The following is a 17611-nucleotide window of genomic DNA, read 5'->3' as shown; positions in this document are numbered from 1 at the left end:
GCGAATTTGGCGGTCCGAACGACGATCGACTGACCTCGCTAAAAGAGCCATAATTGACACCAGAGAGCAACAATCGGCCTTACAAGACTTTTTTGAAGAAACGGAGGGTGCCCTTTATGGATCAGGTATAGCAGATTGATGGTGAGCTAAAATTTTACTGTTAATAATCACATTTAAATTTTCAAATGCGTTTTTCTCGAAACTGCATCTTGAAAATCGGCTGCCACCATAGCTCAAAATCTATCTAACCAAATTCTTTGAAATTTTCACGGCTTCTTTAGTACATATTTCTACGGTCCGCAAACTAGGATAATTGCAATCGGACGGGTAGTTTTTTTTTTATTCATAAAAAAAGCTGTAAAAAAACACCAAAATTCAAAAAATTAAGTTTAAAAGCCCACCAAAAATTTACCTTTTAATATTTTCTAATTATCCTAGTTTGCGGACCGTGGAATATTGTCCACATTAAAATACCGTTTAGTTTTTTTTCCTCAGATGAACACAGCGCCCTCCAGCGTGGCAGCAGAAAAACACCTTTTTTTGGAGATGGGTGCATAAATTAACACGTATTCCGAAAATTAGCTACGAAATCAAGCTGAAAAATTTATCACATATACTAGAGATATCAATAAACATATGGTGAAAAAATCACGTTTCTATCTTCATCCAGTCCTTCAAAATAATTTTTCAAAAAAAGGCAAAAAAAACGGCCTTCACACGGGATGACCCCCTTAAGTAAATATTTGCCTTAATATGATATAGTTCAATATATATTTCATTACCAATAAAATAGAAAAGGCTAATTAAGGTAGAAGCCTCCCCCTCGATTTTTTAAGCATTTGATGAAATATATCTTTTTTTTTGTTATTTTAGCGTCAATATTCCCCATTATTGTGATTCTATTTGCTGGAGGATGGAGCGATCGGAGAGGAGTGAGGAAACCTTGCATGCTTTTTCCAATGATAGGGGAGTTTGCTTCAGTGATTGGTAAGCTAGTAGTTTCTTATAATCTACTATCGTATTTAATATATATACATATATATATAGTTATACCGGAAGGTGATCATCTTTTGCTATTTGATTGATTAAGAGGTTAGATATTGTCTTCTATTTGTAGTCAAGCCTTAAATTGATAGACCACTAACTTACTCCAAACTACAATTGTTATTTTACAGTGTAGCTACTCGTAGCTTTGTACTGATGAAGGGGATAAGTTGCTCCCGAAATATATGACTACACTGTAAAATAAAAATTGTAGTTTGGAGTAAGCTACTGGTCTATCAATTTAATGAAAAATATCGCAATGTTGGAATGGCCGGCTATAGGTCCTGATTCGAACACCATAGAAAATCTATGGGTGAATTTATTTAACCGCATTAATGCTGGAGGGCGCAAGTATGAGACCCTATCGGAGCTAAAAGTTGCCATTGAAGAAAAGTTAAGAAAATTTTTTTAAAAAATGAGAATGTGTTTCTCAGGGCCCTAGTAAATTCAATAAAAAGCCATGTAATGGAAAGTATCATAAAATAAACAGACAAACTGTTTAAAAAAAAAACCATTTATTTAGACATTTTTATGTCTGTCCGGCATATTTATTTGGTTTGGCTTGTTTATTTATTGTTAATTTTTGTTGTTTTATATTATTATTGAATTAATGAATATGAATAATAAAAGAAAAATGAACTTGATGATGAAATGAAAATGATTTTGTGATAAACAATTTCTTTTACTCCCCGGTATAATTATTTCGCGTATCTTATATCGTTAAAATGACCCCTCTTGGTTTTTTCAATAACCTCAAAACTAACCACAGTGAACACTAATTATCAGGCATTGCGGTTTGATTATAGACTTATTCTACTTCTTGATCTATTAACTCTCCGAAATATTCAAATTATTTCGAAAGTACTTTGACTAATAATATGAATTTTCACTGTGAAAGATACAATATTATAAACCAAATATTCAAATTTAATTTTACAAAAATACTTTTCCTATGCAGGATTGCTTATAACTTCGATATTCATGGACGTAATTCCTATGGAATTTGGTGCGATAATAGAAAGGGTAGTACCATCTATGCTGGGTGGTCAAACCTTAATGATTATGGGAATTTATAGTTATCTAACCGAAATTACCGAAGAGAAAGATCGAGCCTTCAGGTAATCATTCAAAATGCTGCTAAAAATTATTTTAATAACTATAGTGTTTGTAGGTTTGGCATATTTGCAGTGTGTGCGAATATAATACAATTAGTTGGAACACCATTTAGTGGAACGTTGTTTCTTCAATTAGGTTACGTGAGTAAGTAAACCGAACCAGTTGAATTTACCATGTTTCTCATAGGCAACCTTCTGTATTTGTCAACTTATTATATAATATTTTCTAATTAAAATATTTCAGAAATGTACATAATTGGTGCTTGCATATTACTTCTGGGCATATTATACTTGATTTTCTTCATTCCCGAGATAAAGAAAAAACCAAAAGCAGAAGAAACAAATGGCAACATCAACACCACCTTCGAAAGTGGTGGAAAGACAATTGCAACTTTAGAAATAGATGACAAAAAGATAGTTTTAAAGCCGAAGGAGGAGGCAGAACGACAGAAAAATTGCCTAGTTGACTTCTTTGATCCGACTTCAGCTTATGAATGCATCCAGATCTTCGCGAAAAAACGAGCTCATAATCTTCGAACTTACTTAATTCTTCTTGTTATTTTACAATTGCTATTTATTGCGCCAGCTATTGGTTAGTAAAAGCATTGTTTTCTCCCATTTGCTAACTTTCGGTTAATCTGATCCTACTCCCCCGCTTTCAGGTGAAGCCGATTATTACTACAACTTTCAATTGCTCCAACTGAAATGGAATGGAGAAATGTTTAGTTACTACAATACTTATTCTGCTGCTCTTAATATTGTTGGTAAGACAGTTTAGACCTTGTGAATTTTAGGGGACTAATTCGCTGTTTTTTCTTAGGAACATTCCTCATGACAGCTGTGCTGATAAAATTCCTGAGTTTGAGCGACTCAATGGCCGGTTTTATCGCATCCTTAGGAACTGTTATTTCAAAACCACTTTTGGTAAGATTTCATTTTTCTTTCACCATTCGTTTTTTAAATTATAGAGAAATAGATACAATAAACTTATATAATCAAATTAAGAAAATTGTCCAGTGCTCTGTGAGTCGGGGTTTAAGAATACACTGAAAATCGTTCCTGCTTGTCGTAAGACCAAAAGGAGTAGAAATTTGAGGACCAGCAAGCTGCAAATTTTGAAATGTTATTGCTATATAAATGTTGTAAATGGCAACCATATATAAATTGAGAAAACTGGAATATGCCTTGTGGATACTCATCTCTCCCTCAGCACAGGCAGACTATTCACGAATATCAACCTCAGCTTAATGTTAAAGTTAATACAACAACTAAGACTAGTAATGAAATTTGGAAGTAGACTAAATGATCTGCTGACTTACTACTACATTATTGCTGCTTTTCCAAATATGTGCTGTTGCTTTAGACCATTTTAACCCCAGTCAGAAGTAGAATTTAGTGCCAATACCATTCATTGGGGATCTAGACGCCCAGAGTAGTTCTGGGGAGCGCTAATCGAAGATACTAGAGTAGAAATCTTCTCTTTTGTTCAGCCCACTTATTAGCCAGCGGATCACCGAAAAAATCCGGATCTGATTGAACTTTGAGTTAACAATTGTGGGTAAGTGGAGTTGACCTAGAGGTGAAAGCTATCCCAAAAACCAAAAAAGACTAGTAGGGATACCGGGAGCTTAACGACTCAGCTATAAAAGGTTTTGTGTTTCCTCCTCCTCCATTCCACTCAGCGATTTAAATATCTCTAGTCGATGCTATCAGCCAATGGAGAATTGCATGATGAAATTGCTTCACGCATTAACGCAACCTGGATGAGGTGGCATTCCACAACTGGTGTTCTTTTTGATCGACGTAGCAGCGCAAGCCCCAAATCTAAAATTTACTGCAATGTCGTCCGTCTGTCACTCTCTATAGTTCTGAGTGTTGGCCGACTACAAAAGATAATGAACGGCGTCTTGCGGTAATGGCGACGAAGATATTGCATTGCACTGGTGGCGTTTTGATTACGTCTGAAATGAGAATATTCGCGATCGATATGGGTTTACACGGATCGTGGAAAAATTGTGAGAGAGGCGTTTTTGATGGTGTGGTCACGTAATTCACGCTAACGAGAATTCACTTACCAATATTGGTCCGAACATTGAAGTCAATGGTAAGCAACCAAAAAGCCAGCCAAAACAATCGTGGCTTGATACGCTGGATGGGGATTTAAAGGCCTCGCGATTCCATCCTGATCAAGCATTTGATAAAATAAAATGACGAAACCGATCACGATGAGCCGACCCCGGTTGTGAACGGAACAAAAGCTGAAGAAAAAGAAAAAGATGTGAGGAGCGACGAGTGCACGACAGCTTCGTGTCACATAGCTAAAAGTTCCATAAATAAATCATGTGATGGAAACCCCTGTATTGATAATCGCCAACATCACACGCGTCACACTCTGAGTTTAATATTATTAACCATGAATTTAACCTACATAAAATATAAAAAAAAGCTAGGGAGAATTAGATTCTTCCAGAATGGAATTTTAATATTTCACTCGAATGTCAATTATTCTCGTTAATTATGACGTCAGCATCTTATTTGTACGCTTAGGATACTGTTAATTCGCACGAAATTTATAAGTTTGAACCGCTTTAACTTTGGCGTTAATTGCCAGATTTCCATGAAATTTAGCACGAATATACAAAATATTGTTCTCTATGCAATGAAATTTAACGCGGGCTTTTCAGTAAATTTCTAAAAGTTGATAATATACTATTAGTAAGTTTATTTGAGCAGATATCAGAATGGAACATATTTTGAGACCTAGATTTCATCTAGGTGCACCAACCTAATTTTTTTCGGATTTTTAGGTTGGGTAGTTTCCGAAAATGAGTCCTGTCCTCCTTTAAGTACGTATATTTTGATTCCTTACTCATGCACTTTGCAATTCGCGCCAAAGCTAATGTTGGTTTAGTACAAATCGAGACGTTTCATTTGATACCCTACACGACTATATCCAGTGGAAAAATGTTTGAATCCCCCATTTGCATATATAGGGAGCCCCTTTTAAACTCCACCTAAATTTATACCACTCGCTGTATGCGTGGGATTTCATAGTTCTGTCCACCAAATTTCTTTCAGATCGGTTTAGCCGTTTTGGAGAAGAGTGCGTGTGACAAAAAGACAGACATTGAATCGATTTTAATAAGGTTTTGTTTTACACAAAACCTTAAAAATGGCGAAATTGATTGCGAAGACCGGTGACCGAAGCTCGACTTAAGTGTCCCGTCGACACGCTTGCACATCCGGAATCCGGAATATAGGTGAGGTCCTTTTGAATGTTTCAGTCCCTCATGTGTCTTGAAAAACAAACCAAACGCCGGGATATAGCGCAAAACTAGCGGAAAAAACCTTCGGGGAAGAAAGGTTTCGTGTATTTCTTAAATAAGAATATTTATTCCATTTGAACCTGGTTGGTAATGTATACGAGTATGCATATATGTATTATGAGCGAGTAGAATATTCATTGTGATCCTAACAGTCAAAGTATTAGATTGCACTAAAATTGCACAATCTTTGACCTATTATAACCTTGTTAGTAATATTGTGATTTCCGCCAAACGTGACGGCAGTGCTCTATAGTAGCTTCATATTATTGCAAACCTGATGATACACTTAATGGGTTTTCCAGTCAATTTCTAACAAATATTTTAATGATAAATGGCTATTACTAACTTTATTCAAGCATATATTGGTATAGAGGGTGCTTTTGTTGTGTCTCTTCTTTATATTATCCTGCGCCAGAAGGTTCAAACGGACTTCCACTTGCAAGTTGCTTCAAATATCATCATCATCATCAACGGCGCAACAACCGGTATCCGGTCTAGGCCTGCCTTAATAAGGAACTCCAGACATCCCGGTTTTGCGCCGAGGTCCACCAATTCGATATCCCTAAAAGCTGTCTGGCGTCCTGGCCCACGCCATCTCTCCATCTTAGGCAGGGTCTGCCTCGTCTTCTTTTCCTACCATAGATATTGCCCTTATAGACTTTCCGGGTGGGATCATCTTCATCCATACGGATTAAGTGACCCGCCCACCGTAACCTATTGAGCCGGATTTTATCCACAACCGGACGGTCATGGTATCGCTCATAGATTTCGTTATTGTGTAGGCTACGGAATCGTCCATCCTCATGTAGGGGGCCAAAAATTCTTCGGAGGATTCTTCTCTCGAACGCGGCCAAGAGTTCGCAATTTTTCTTGCTAAGAACCCAAGTTTCCGAGGAATACATGAGGACTGGCAAGATCATAGTCTTGTACAGTAAGAGCTTTGACCCTATGGTGAGACGTTTCGAGCGGAACAGTCTTTGTAAGCTGAAGTAGGCTCTGTTGGCTGACAACAACCGTGCGCGGATTTCATTATCGTAGTTGTTATCGGTTGTGATTTTCGACCCTAGATAGGAGAAATTGTCAACGGTCTCAAAGTTGTATTCCCCTATCCTTATTCTTGTTCGTGCTTGTGTTTGACCAGTGCGGTTTGATGTTGTTGGTTGATTCGTCTTCGGTGCTGACGTTGCCACCATGTATTTTGTCTTGCCTTCATTGATGTGCAGCCCAAGATCTCGCGCCGCCTGCTCGATCTGGATGAAGGCAGTTTGAACGTCTCGGGTGGTTCTTCCCATGATGTCGATATCGTCAGCATAGGCCAGTAGTTGGGTGGACTTGAAGAGGATCGTACCTCTTGCATTCACCTCAGCATCACGGATCACCTTCTCGAGGGCCAGGTTAAAGAGGACGCATGATAGCGCATCCCCTTGTCGTAGACCGTTGTTGATGTCGAATGGTCTTGAGAGTGATCCTGCTGCTTTTATCTGGCCTCGCACATTGGTCAGGGTCAGCCTAGTCAGTCTTATTAATTTCGTCGGGATACCGAATTCTCTCATGGCCGTGTACAGTTTTACCCTGGCTATGCTATCATAGGCGGCTTTAAAGTCGATGAACAGATGGTGCAACTGCTGTCCATATTCCAACAGTTTTTCCATCGCCTACCGCAGAGAGAAAATCTGATCTGTTGCTGATTTGCCTGGAGTGAAGCCTCTTTGGTATGGGCCAATGATGTTCTGGGCGTATGGGTCTATCCGGCCTAGCAAGATAGTGGAGAATATCTTATAGATGGTACTCAGCAACGTGATACCTCTATAATTGCTGCACTGTGTGATATCTCCCTTTTTATGTATGAGACAGATTATGCCTCGCTGCCAATCGTCAGGCATTGATTCGCTGTCCCATACCTTGAGCACAAGTTGATGAACCACTTGGTGTAACTGGTCGCCTCCATATTTAACCAATTCGGCTGTAATTCCATCGGCTCCTGGCGACTTATGATTTTTTAGCCGATGAATTGCACGGACTGTTTCTCCTAAACTTGGTGGTGGCAGTATTTGCTTGCTTCAAATAAGACAATAAAAGTATTTCAATTTATAGTCAACCTCTAAGTATCTTTCACTCCGGATGTTTGCATTTAGAGTAATTTCCAGTTTAGCGCGTTAGTTAGCAAAACAGAAAATGAAATCAGTGGGAAATCCATTCAGCTAAAAGAACACGAATAAAACGTGAGAATGCGAGTAGCGTGCAGACCACAACTGATTTGGAAGCGTCTCAATAGCTCAGGATGAACTGCGAAAACCAAATTCAATTTTTGTTCTTTGTTTTAATCTTGCCTTTAATTTAATTTAATATTTTTAGCCTTTTTTAGGATTTACATAAGTTTAATTAAAACAAAGCACCGAAACCGATCAAGAAGACACATCTGCTTACACCGCCGCGGTTGGAACACAAGAGACCGACTTATTTCCATGCGGTCCTTACTGTCCCAACCAACGGCATATTTTTCGCCGCTAATTCTCCACTCCCCCGGTGCGTTCGGAAAATGAGTGAGTGGAGAGTTCGCCATCTACCCGTCCGCATCCGCAACATTCGAAATAAATTTCGAATGCCGCAGATCCTGCCGCGCCACACTTTCATGCCTTGACACATTATAGTGGCAGCTTCGTGATTTTTTTCTTCAGAATTTCGGATTAGATAGTTTCTGAAAACGAGTTCATGAAAGAAATTATCACTTTCGACTCCTCACATTTTCACCCTTTCGTATCAAATGTTAGCTTTAGAAAGTACTAATCGAGAATTTTCGTTTGATATGCCGCATGATTTACACTTCCCTTTTGCATGTATTGGGACCATCCTTTAAGCTCAACCTAGAACGAGTAAGGTACATGGGGTAATTAAGGAGCAATTGGATGGCTACTAATAGGAAAGCGAGAGAATATGTTTCTAGAGAATAAATTATTTGAAATAACAAAGACTTGCCTTTTCTTTCCGCTAGTAATATTTATTGATCTTGCAAATTCCGATATTTCGAGAACCACTTTTTCCCTTCATCGCTGCTACAAGTCTCCTTTTAACTGGGTTCGCTAACAACTTATATACTATTCTAAATCTATACTACTATTCTAATTAATCCTAATTACATTACTATTTTAGTTGTTAAAAACTTACTTCAATACCTTGAAAAGAAGAGGTTTTTAATTACGTAATAAAAACTGAAGGAAGAAGAAGAGAATAGTTTGAATAATTGGAAACAGGAAATCGTAAGCAGGCTATGGTAGAAGGCGCAACCCCAAAACGCCAAAATCAACCCTGAATCATGTGGTAGCCAAAGGCCCTTAGAAAGATAAGCCTACTACAGAGCACCGCAAATCGAATAGGGAGGTTACTTAAAAAGCTTAACATTCCTCAAAGTAAAAGAAGATACAGCGCCTGAAAAAGTTTCAGGGATTCTATTTAAGAAAGAGCTGTCGTCGACGAGGGTCAAAAAAGTTCCAAAATAAGGTCCGATCCGATGCCCTCATTAAAACAAGTCGGAATACCGGAAGCTCGTGCTTCGGGTATAAAGGTTTTGTGTTCATCTTATCTAAGAAATTTCAACGCACATTTTTCTACCCGTATACAGCTACAAAACTACGAGACATACGTACATATTACAGCCGTAGATGTTACGCTCACCGTAAACAAACAAACTGCCTATTTTCGAATACTGTACACATATAGGCACGTATATAAATTGATCGTACCCATATTTCCGATTTACTTCTTATATCTATCTGAATTAGGCTCTACCCGCAAAGTTCATTAGCACGCATATACTATATACCTACATACACACATGTCTCGTTGGAATAATTGATATTCATATCCAAATGATTAAAGAACTAAAACAAAATAATTCTTTTCCACCCAATTTATACGAACTTACTTCGTTGTGGTATGGACGAACTGATATGTGATGATGACGTCGTGCAGGTTGTAGAGTGCACGAAATTCACAAAAAATTGTAAAGTTTTACCCTCTATAACTTTGTTAATAATAGTAGGATTTTCTTCAAACTTGACCAAATTGTGCATTATGTTCTTCATTATATGCATGCCAAATTTTGTACTTCTGGGATGAAGATAAGGGGGGTGCCGGGTAAATTTCTAAAATGTGGAAATATACTATTATTAACTTTATTTGTGCAGATATCGGAACCGGATATATTTTGAGGCCTAGATTTCGTAAAGATGCACTACTGAGATTTTTTTCAGATTTTTCGGTTGGATAAGTTCTGAGAACGAGACCTGTTACACTTTTTGGGGGGCATATTTTGAGCCCCCACTCCCCTATGTTTCACCCAATATCAAATATTGGATCAGTTTCGAAAAGTACTAATTGAGACCTTTCATTTGATACCCCATATGGCCACATTTTATGAAAAAAAATTTTGCACCCTCCTTTTACATGTATGGGGAGCCCCCCCTTAAACTTAACGCAAAATGGCGTCAGCTGCTGCATGTAAAGGGAACGGCAGATCACATACTCCTACCAATTTTCGTGACAATCGGTTCAGCCGTTTCCGAATAAATCGGCTGTGACAGACAGACAGACAGACAGACAGACAGACGGACAGACAGACAGACAGACAGACAGACAGACAGACGGACAGACAGACATCGAATCGATTCTAATAAGGTTTTGTTTCACACAAAACCTTAAAAACTAAAAATAGTGGCAATGCTTGATGAAAAGTAAATAGAAACTTTGTTACCGTCGAATGTACGGCTACCAATGCTGAGTTCTGCGAAGCTCTGCAGATCCAACCGAGTTTACAATGTATCAGGGAGATAAATCCAAAAAGGATTAGAAAAGCGTATGGAGTTGCGGCGACAAACTTACCGCCCGAAGCAAGCAGTTACCTACCCGAGCAAATATCGTTAAGAAAATGCATCAAATACATGGAGATTGGACATGTAGCGAAAAGCTGCACCAGCCCACATGACAGATCCGACCTACGTCGCAAGTATGGAGGGGTTGGACATTTTGCCAAAGATTGCAAAGAAAACCCCAACCGTTTGCTCTGTAGATGCTGGAATAATAATGAATGCACTCATGCCAAGTGTCGGTGTTTAAGAAGGCACTTTAGGCAATGCGGAAATGAAGTTAATTCAATCTAACCTTAATGATTGCCAAGCAGCAGATTGGGTTACCCAGAGTCAATATGATAAGATCGACGGTTGTTCGTGAAAACCTGCATTCCGGCGTATAGACAAAGTGAAAAAGCTGCAATTTGGGTTTGTAGAAATCGTTCTATGGAGGGAAGAAATGGGAACTTCGCGTTGGGTTCCATGTGTCAAAGATATTGGAACCAATCAAGAACATCAAAGCAAACAAAGCTCCAGGCTTAGCTGGCATTCCGAACATAACTGTTTAATTGCCAGTAGGGATAGCACCAGAAGCTTTCGCATAAGTATTCAAAGAAGGTATCTTTCTTGCACAGCGGAAGAAGCAGAAATTGATATTCATACCGAAGCCGAACAAGCCATATAATATAAGCCAATGTGCCTCTTAAATACCATCGGCAAACTTTTTGAGCGAGTACTCTATAATATATTATTCCCAATTGCGGAAAGAGAAGGCGATCTATCAGGGAGATAGTTTGGATTGCGGGAAGCACAATCAACGATGGACACAATCAAATCTGACTAAATCGGCTATTGAAAAAAACAAATGTTGTGCGATGGTAACCTTCGACGTAAAAACTGCCTTTAACTCGGCGAGGTGGAAAGAAATCATTGTGTGGCTCGCCAAGCTGAGTACTGCAATGTATCTTATACATATTGTTGTCGAGTATCTAATAGAAAGGCGGCTTTATTGTGACGCAGATGCAGGCTCTAGAGAATATCGAGCAACCTGTGGAGTACCACAAGGATCAATCTTTGGCCTTTTGTTGTGTAGCACAATGTATAACGGTGTGCTAACTGAAATAATAAAAACTTGTTGTTTCTTTTTCGAGGGTGTGAATATTTATTCTTGCAAATACCGATATTTCGGGAACCACTTGTTCCCTTCATCAGTGCTAACAAGGTGTGCTAACGTTGTGTCTCTCCAAATATCTCGGACTAGTTTTCGACCAGAAGTTGAACTTTAAATAACATCTGTAATATGCAGCTAAAAAGCGTCCAATATCAGCTAGTTAGAATGCTATCGAATATAGGGGGCCCAAGACAAAGCCGTCGACTACTTATTTCAAGAGTCATTACTTCCGTGTTATTGCCCGCAGCGTCTATGTGGGCAACCGTACTGGGTTAGATCAACAGCAGCTGAAAAATAGCAGCTGTGTATTGACTTAGTGTCCACCAAATATGCTGCACTTACCGAACGACATTTGACGACGCAGCATATATGATAATGCTTGCTGCCTATCGATATTTTGATAACTAAAGCCAGATTCAGATTCACGAACCAAGTTAAGAAACTGTTGAACCTGACGCCGTTCAACTACAGTCGGCAAGGAATCTATCACTGGCAAGTGGTAGAAACCAAGGGAAGAGAGCAAGAAAGGTCGTTGGATACATAGGTTGATACGATGGATCACCTTCTCAATCAACACCTCACAGCCCATCCGTATACGGAGAGCCATCCTCTAGAGGGATTCATTTAGTCCCCTTTGGTTTTGAATGGCGCTGAACACCCTTTCTTGACTAATGAATGTTGCTAGAGGGCATGGTTTCGCAGAAAAGTATAGCCTACGTGCTGAGTGCGAGCTGATCTACTTGATGTACTTAGATGTCATCAAGTTGTATGCTGGTACTGATGACCACCTTAGAATTCTATTGTGAATAGTAGACATGTTTAGCTCTAATATTTGGATGGAATTTGAATCCGACAAGCCATCCGGAAAAGTCATCACGATCCGCATGCCGTATATAATATTGGTGACCTCTGCATCCAAACTATGACCGAGACAGACTTCAGCAAATACCTCGGGACTCTGCAAAGAACTCATATTCGAGTTGATGATTTGGAGGATACTTTGCTGCCCGACTTTCTTCCGTGAAAGAATAAAATAAGAGCACCAAGCGTATTCGCTATCCATTCACTGGCTTATGCATTCGGAATATTGCAGTGGACGAAGCCCACCCTGGGAAATGTCCAGCGGCGGATATGGACTATTATCTCCAAATTCCGAATGTATCACCAAAATTCTGTCGAGGAACAGATGAACACGCTTCGTGACATTAGAGGCAGTGATGATTGATATTCCGGCACAACATCACCGCTTTTTGTCTTTTTCTTGGATCAGACTAAAACAACCAGAAATAAAGTATACATAAGAGAATTAAGTCCGAAATCACCATAAGGCAGAAGAAATCCGTCCACTAATCCGTACAAGTTTACAAAAAAGTAAAGTTCATATTTTATTGACAGCACAGATTGTACAGATTTCCATGCCTAAAAAAAAGCCAAATTTTCTTAAAGCCTTCAGAGATCAACGGAACGAGTTACGTCCTGATGATTTAATGTCCGTCGTTTAAACCTAAGTCCACGTCTTGTTAAGACACGGATTGATTTTGTGACCACAATCAGAGCCCTGCTGTGAAAAGCAACAACGCTGCCAGTCTATACCAAGTGCATGGCTCAGCATTGGATGCAAGACTTACCTAAATCTAACTAACTACGGCATCCGAGTTGAAGGGCAACTCTACGTTTGAGGCTCGAAAGTCTCTGTCCGCTTGAAACTTCCATTAGCGGTGCTTTGCTCGACAAGTTCGCTGCCACATCTACCTCCCCACCACCTCAGAGCACTAGGTCAACGGGAACAGAAGTTACAAACTAAATGTATATTTGTGTCTAAGGATTAAGCCCTGTGTTTAAGTTTCGCTGCGCCTCGGATAGGGAATGACCTCACGCCTAAGACTTTTGGCTATCAAAAATGTACTATGACTGGTTTCTGGAATGCGCGCACACTCCTCGGAAACGGTATCGAAGGTTCCTACAATGCTTGGTTTATCCAAATCGAGCGAGAGTTCCATTCGATGTAAATTGGACATTCTGTGAAGCTATGGGACTCTCCTTCTTGCGACGGTATACTTTTATATTGTGGAAACCAAGTGGTAGCAATGGTGAATCTGATGTCGGATTGTTATCAATGGCTACCACGAGGCGCGGTCTCTTCAGCTGAGGGCAAATGGAGATGATTTCTGAAAGGATCAAGATCAAGATTCCGGCCACGTCCCGAAGGAGCGTCATAAGGTCAGGCTGATCACGGAATAATGGAATCGGATTCATGAACGGAAGGGATTCAAGCCCGTATTGATCACTGCGAATGATGACGTGCATGACAAACTCGATCACCAATATCGTCCGAAGCTGCCACAAAATGCAATGGTTTCAGAAATGTGTACCACATCACGAAAGAACTTGCATGCGCTCTTACACCTTTCAATGGTCCTGTAAGGGACTTTAACAGTCGACTTCTCTTCCACGATGACGAACAACTGTAGAGGTAGAAAGAACACTTCACCACCGTTCTTAACCGTCTCACATACAGTGCAGTTCCTCCTCTTGTAAATGAAATGACTATTTATTGTAACATGCGGCTACAGACTGTTCGTCCAAGCAGAAAAAAAGTATCTCGGCCATGAGTGCTCTCAAACACAGTAAACCCGTTACGCTTAACGGTCCACCCGCAGAATTATCATTGCTGAATCTGCAGTTTCTGCTAATTTGCTACTTGCACTTATGCATTACGGAAATCCCGGTAATCAGAGATCTTTTCAAGGAAGTGGAAGACGGGGATGATCCTTGTGATACTAAGGAAAGACACCTGTCTTGAGTGTGATGATTGGAACGGTAAAATAATCCTGAAATTAAAATTTCGAACGAAGAAAAATAGGTTAGAGGGTGAAAGTGGCAATGGATAGGTCTCACATTCAGGAGGGGCGATAATTTATTGGCTAGGCCATGCAGTGGAATTAAAGCGCATTTCAGCGAACCGATGGCAATGGCGTCTAAGCGAGGTTGGCCCTATGCCCTATATGAGCAAGTAAATGAAATTGTCAGGAACTTAAAAATGTGTGTCACACATGCTTTAAAAATTAGAATTTAAAAAAAAAATAAGAAAATTTGCGAATTTACCATCTTTACAATTCGAACACAAATGAAGTGGACAGTTCCAGGAATATTCAAATTCGTATGCAAAATGCTGATTGTATCGTAAATTCGATAATGAGCTGTTCGGAGAAAGTCGCAATATTATAATTGTCTGTGCTATCATTAGATAATTTAAGGCATTGTCCAGAGAAACTAATTGATATACGCGTTAGTGTAGTCAATTTGTTGAATTTAGACACATTTATTGGTTTGTGTGGCAGTTTATGTAGTAGAATACTATTTTCTAAAGTATGGCATATTTTTTTTATTCCACTTCCATCCTGTTCCTACTTTGACTTTTGTTATTTTTCACATCAAATTAATAACAAAAATATTTCCAGGCTTTTTCGAAGGAAGCCATCCTGTACTACGTTGGAACAACGGTTGATCTTTTCATCAGTTGTAAGGCAATTGCTGTCAAATCAATAATTTCGAACTTTGTCGAAACAGAAGAACTAGGTGAGCATGCACACGAAATCAAATGTGGGAAAAATCTATTCAAGTATTTCTTTTTTTTTCAATTCAGGCCGGTTATATTCAGTTTTGGGGATAACAGAAGCCCTCAGTGGATTTATATTTCCACCGCTCTACAGCCAGATTTATTCTTCAACAATCGAATCTTTTCCAGGAGCATTTTATCTGTTTTCAGAAATTTTCTTAGTTCCCACACTTTTCATTTTTATGTAAGATACTTATTTTCCAATTGAAAAGATGAGATGAAAAGATCACTAAAATGTATGTTTTCCCTGTAGTGCTGTTTACATCTATTTGAGAAAACAGAAAAAGAGGAATCCAACGGATACACCCGAAAATGGCATTGATAATCCTGCCATGGAAGTCGAATCAACGCGCGTATAAAAAGGAAAAATTATCAACCAAAACCGGGGCCAAACGTGCCATCTCTATTATTAGACTGTGAAGTATTATTTACTAATCAACTTACTCTAGATTGTATAAACTGTAAATGTTACAATGCATTAGTCTTAAATATGTACTGCTAGTAGCCGGGTGTAGATGTAAATGTTTATATATATGTAAATGCTTAAAATAGAATAATTTCATAATATAATAATTTTAAAGGTACCACTCATTTAAGATGAAAGCTAATATTTTCCTCGCTCATAGCAAATAACCATATCTGCCCTATGCATATACTTCCGATATGAATAAACTTTCCGAAGGAATCCTCATATATTGAAGGATATTACAAAAATTATTGACTGTTTGTTGATATGCCTTGTAATACTATTTATAAACATTTGGCTTGACTTGAGCATGTCTTCGTCCAGTGGGAAAACTGTTTCTTCCATTGCCGAGCTAGAAAGCTACAGAAAGCTGCAAACCTCCCACCAATGTCATATTAAGACCACGTTTTCCCATCAAATTGCAGAGCATAAGTTTCAATCTTGGCCTCATCGGTATTTTTCAGTCTAAACATAAGATTCGCTTTTAGTTTCCTCCAAAGCTTGTTGAACCTTTTCCCCAAACCCCAAACTAGGAGAAGAGTGACACTTCCAGATCAGAACTGAATTGTTTGGCCAATTTCGGTACTTCGTTGACTTACTTCCCTGCTTTCTCACATTTGGAAATGGTTAGGAGCTGTCCTACATGTCTCACCACTTTTGACATTGAAGGGTATCTCAAAATCTAGTTTTACCTAAATAGATCCATCTCTCTGCTCTCTGCCCTTAAAACATATTTCCGCCCATTTGTGATTCGTTCTCTAAAAAATGCCGCATAGTACTTGACGACTTCCTTTTCCAAGTTTCTTTTGAAATTCCAAATTACTCCGAAATGAGAGCTTCCTGAGGAAATAAACTTCCACATTATGTCATTTGTTTGCAACCCGACTTATTAACGTATAACCTATACCAAGAAGCCTATGAATTTTGTTCCATAATCAATCCAGGTTCAAGCAAGGAGTTTTCCTGACGATACTCAGCAGGTATTGACTCAGTTTTGCGCTTATTTTTAAGCAATTATTACAGTTCCACCCAAGCTGTTTTATAAAGTTGAGCCCATCAATCGTCTAGTACTTAGTACGAACTGTCGAATGTACTAATTGGGAAGACGTATCGTCGGGGAAGTAGGATTTGATTCTTTCTTTATGTGAAAATATGCAGCATTCCTTTCTATTTTCCCCCATATCTGCGGAATTTAGTCCTTATCAAGAAACAGTATTAGTTTCACTAGTAATCTCGATATCTTCTGGTTTATCCAAATGGCAGTGCTGGCCTGCTCTGACATATTCGTGCTTGAGAATGAATTGCCTGCTGCCTTTCATCTTCTGAAGTAAGCGATGGCCCTTATGAGTTTCGTAACTGATGAGAATCGTTGTGATTGATTTTACTTTCCCCCAACTTTTTGGTGTCAGGGATGTTGACATTTGCTGTATTTCTAAACTAGTAGCAGCCTAGTTGCATATGAATTTTCATTTCATCCATTTTTCCTCTTTTTCTTTAGCCTTTGTCCCGTTCTTAAGGTAGGTCAGCTTGTCTTAATCAGTTTCGCCCTTTTGCTTGGTTAAAAGCCTGATCTAAATGGAATTCCGAAGCTTTTAAATTACCATCCAGCGTATCAAGCCACCGTCGTTTCGGCCAACCTTTTGATCGTTTAAAATCGACTTCGATATTCAGATTAATGTTGGAAAGTGTCTTCTCGCCAGCGTGACTTATATCTCCATACCATCGAAGACTCCTCTCTCGAATTTTCTCTTCGATCGATGCGACTCCATATCGATCGCGGATGTCCACGCTTCGAGTGTTATCATGACGTGTCAAACCACTGATTCAACGCAACGTCTTCATTACCGCGACGCGCCGTTCAATGTATTTTATAGTCACCAAGAACTCGTAAAGAATGCCAGATTGTGGAACGCCACTCCATCCGAGTTGCGCTAATGGGTGAGCAATTCCACAACACAGTTTACCATTGGCTGATAGCATTGATTCGAGATATCTGAATAACTCAGTTCTGGGTTCTGGTTACTGC

General features: G+C 39.1%; 1 protein-coding gene across 9 annotated transcripts in view; it reads left to right on the top strand.

Annotated features, from left to right (window-relative positions):
• Positions 1-15818, top strand: part of LOC119661783 — a 46688-nt gene extending 30870 nt beyond the window's left edge. For all 9 annotated transcript variants that reach the window (XM_038071267.1, XM_038071266.1, XM_038071264.1 and 6 more), the window contains 9 exons: positions 874-987; positions 2003-2162; positions 2216-2304; positions 2404-2751; positions 2822-2923; positions 2980-3083; positions 14962-15079; positions 15147-15303; positions 15373-15818. In XM_038071267.1, the coding sequence (XP_037927195.1) occupies positions 874-987; positions 2003-2162; positions 2216-2304; positions 2404-2751; positions 2822-2923; positions 2980-3083; positions 14962-15079; positions 15147-15303; positions 15373-15478 (1298 nt within the window). In that variant the 3' untranslated portion in view covers positions 15479-15818. The remainder of the gene's footprint in view (positions 1-873; positions 988-2002; positions 2163-2215; positions 2305-2403; positions 2752-2821; positions 2924-2979; positions 3084-14961; positions 15080-15146; positions 15304-15372) is intronic.
• The last annotated feature ends 1793 nt before the right edge of the window (positions 15819-17611 follow it).

This window comes from Hermetia illucens, chromosome 1, assembly GCF_905115235.1.
Source record: "Hermetia illucens chromosome 1, iHerIll2.2.curated.20191125, whole genome shotgun sequence".
Classification (NCBI taxonomy): Eukaryota; Metazoa; Arthropoda; class Insecta; order Diptera; family Stratiomyidae; genus Hermetia; species Hermetia illucens.
Note: the sequence above shows the minus strand (reverse complement) of the source record. Positions and strands in the feature narration are given on the sequence as shown.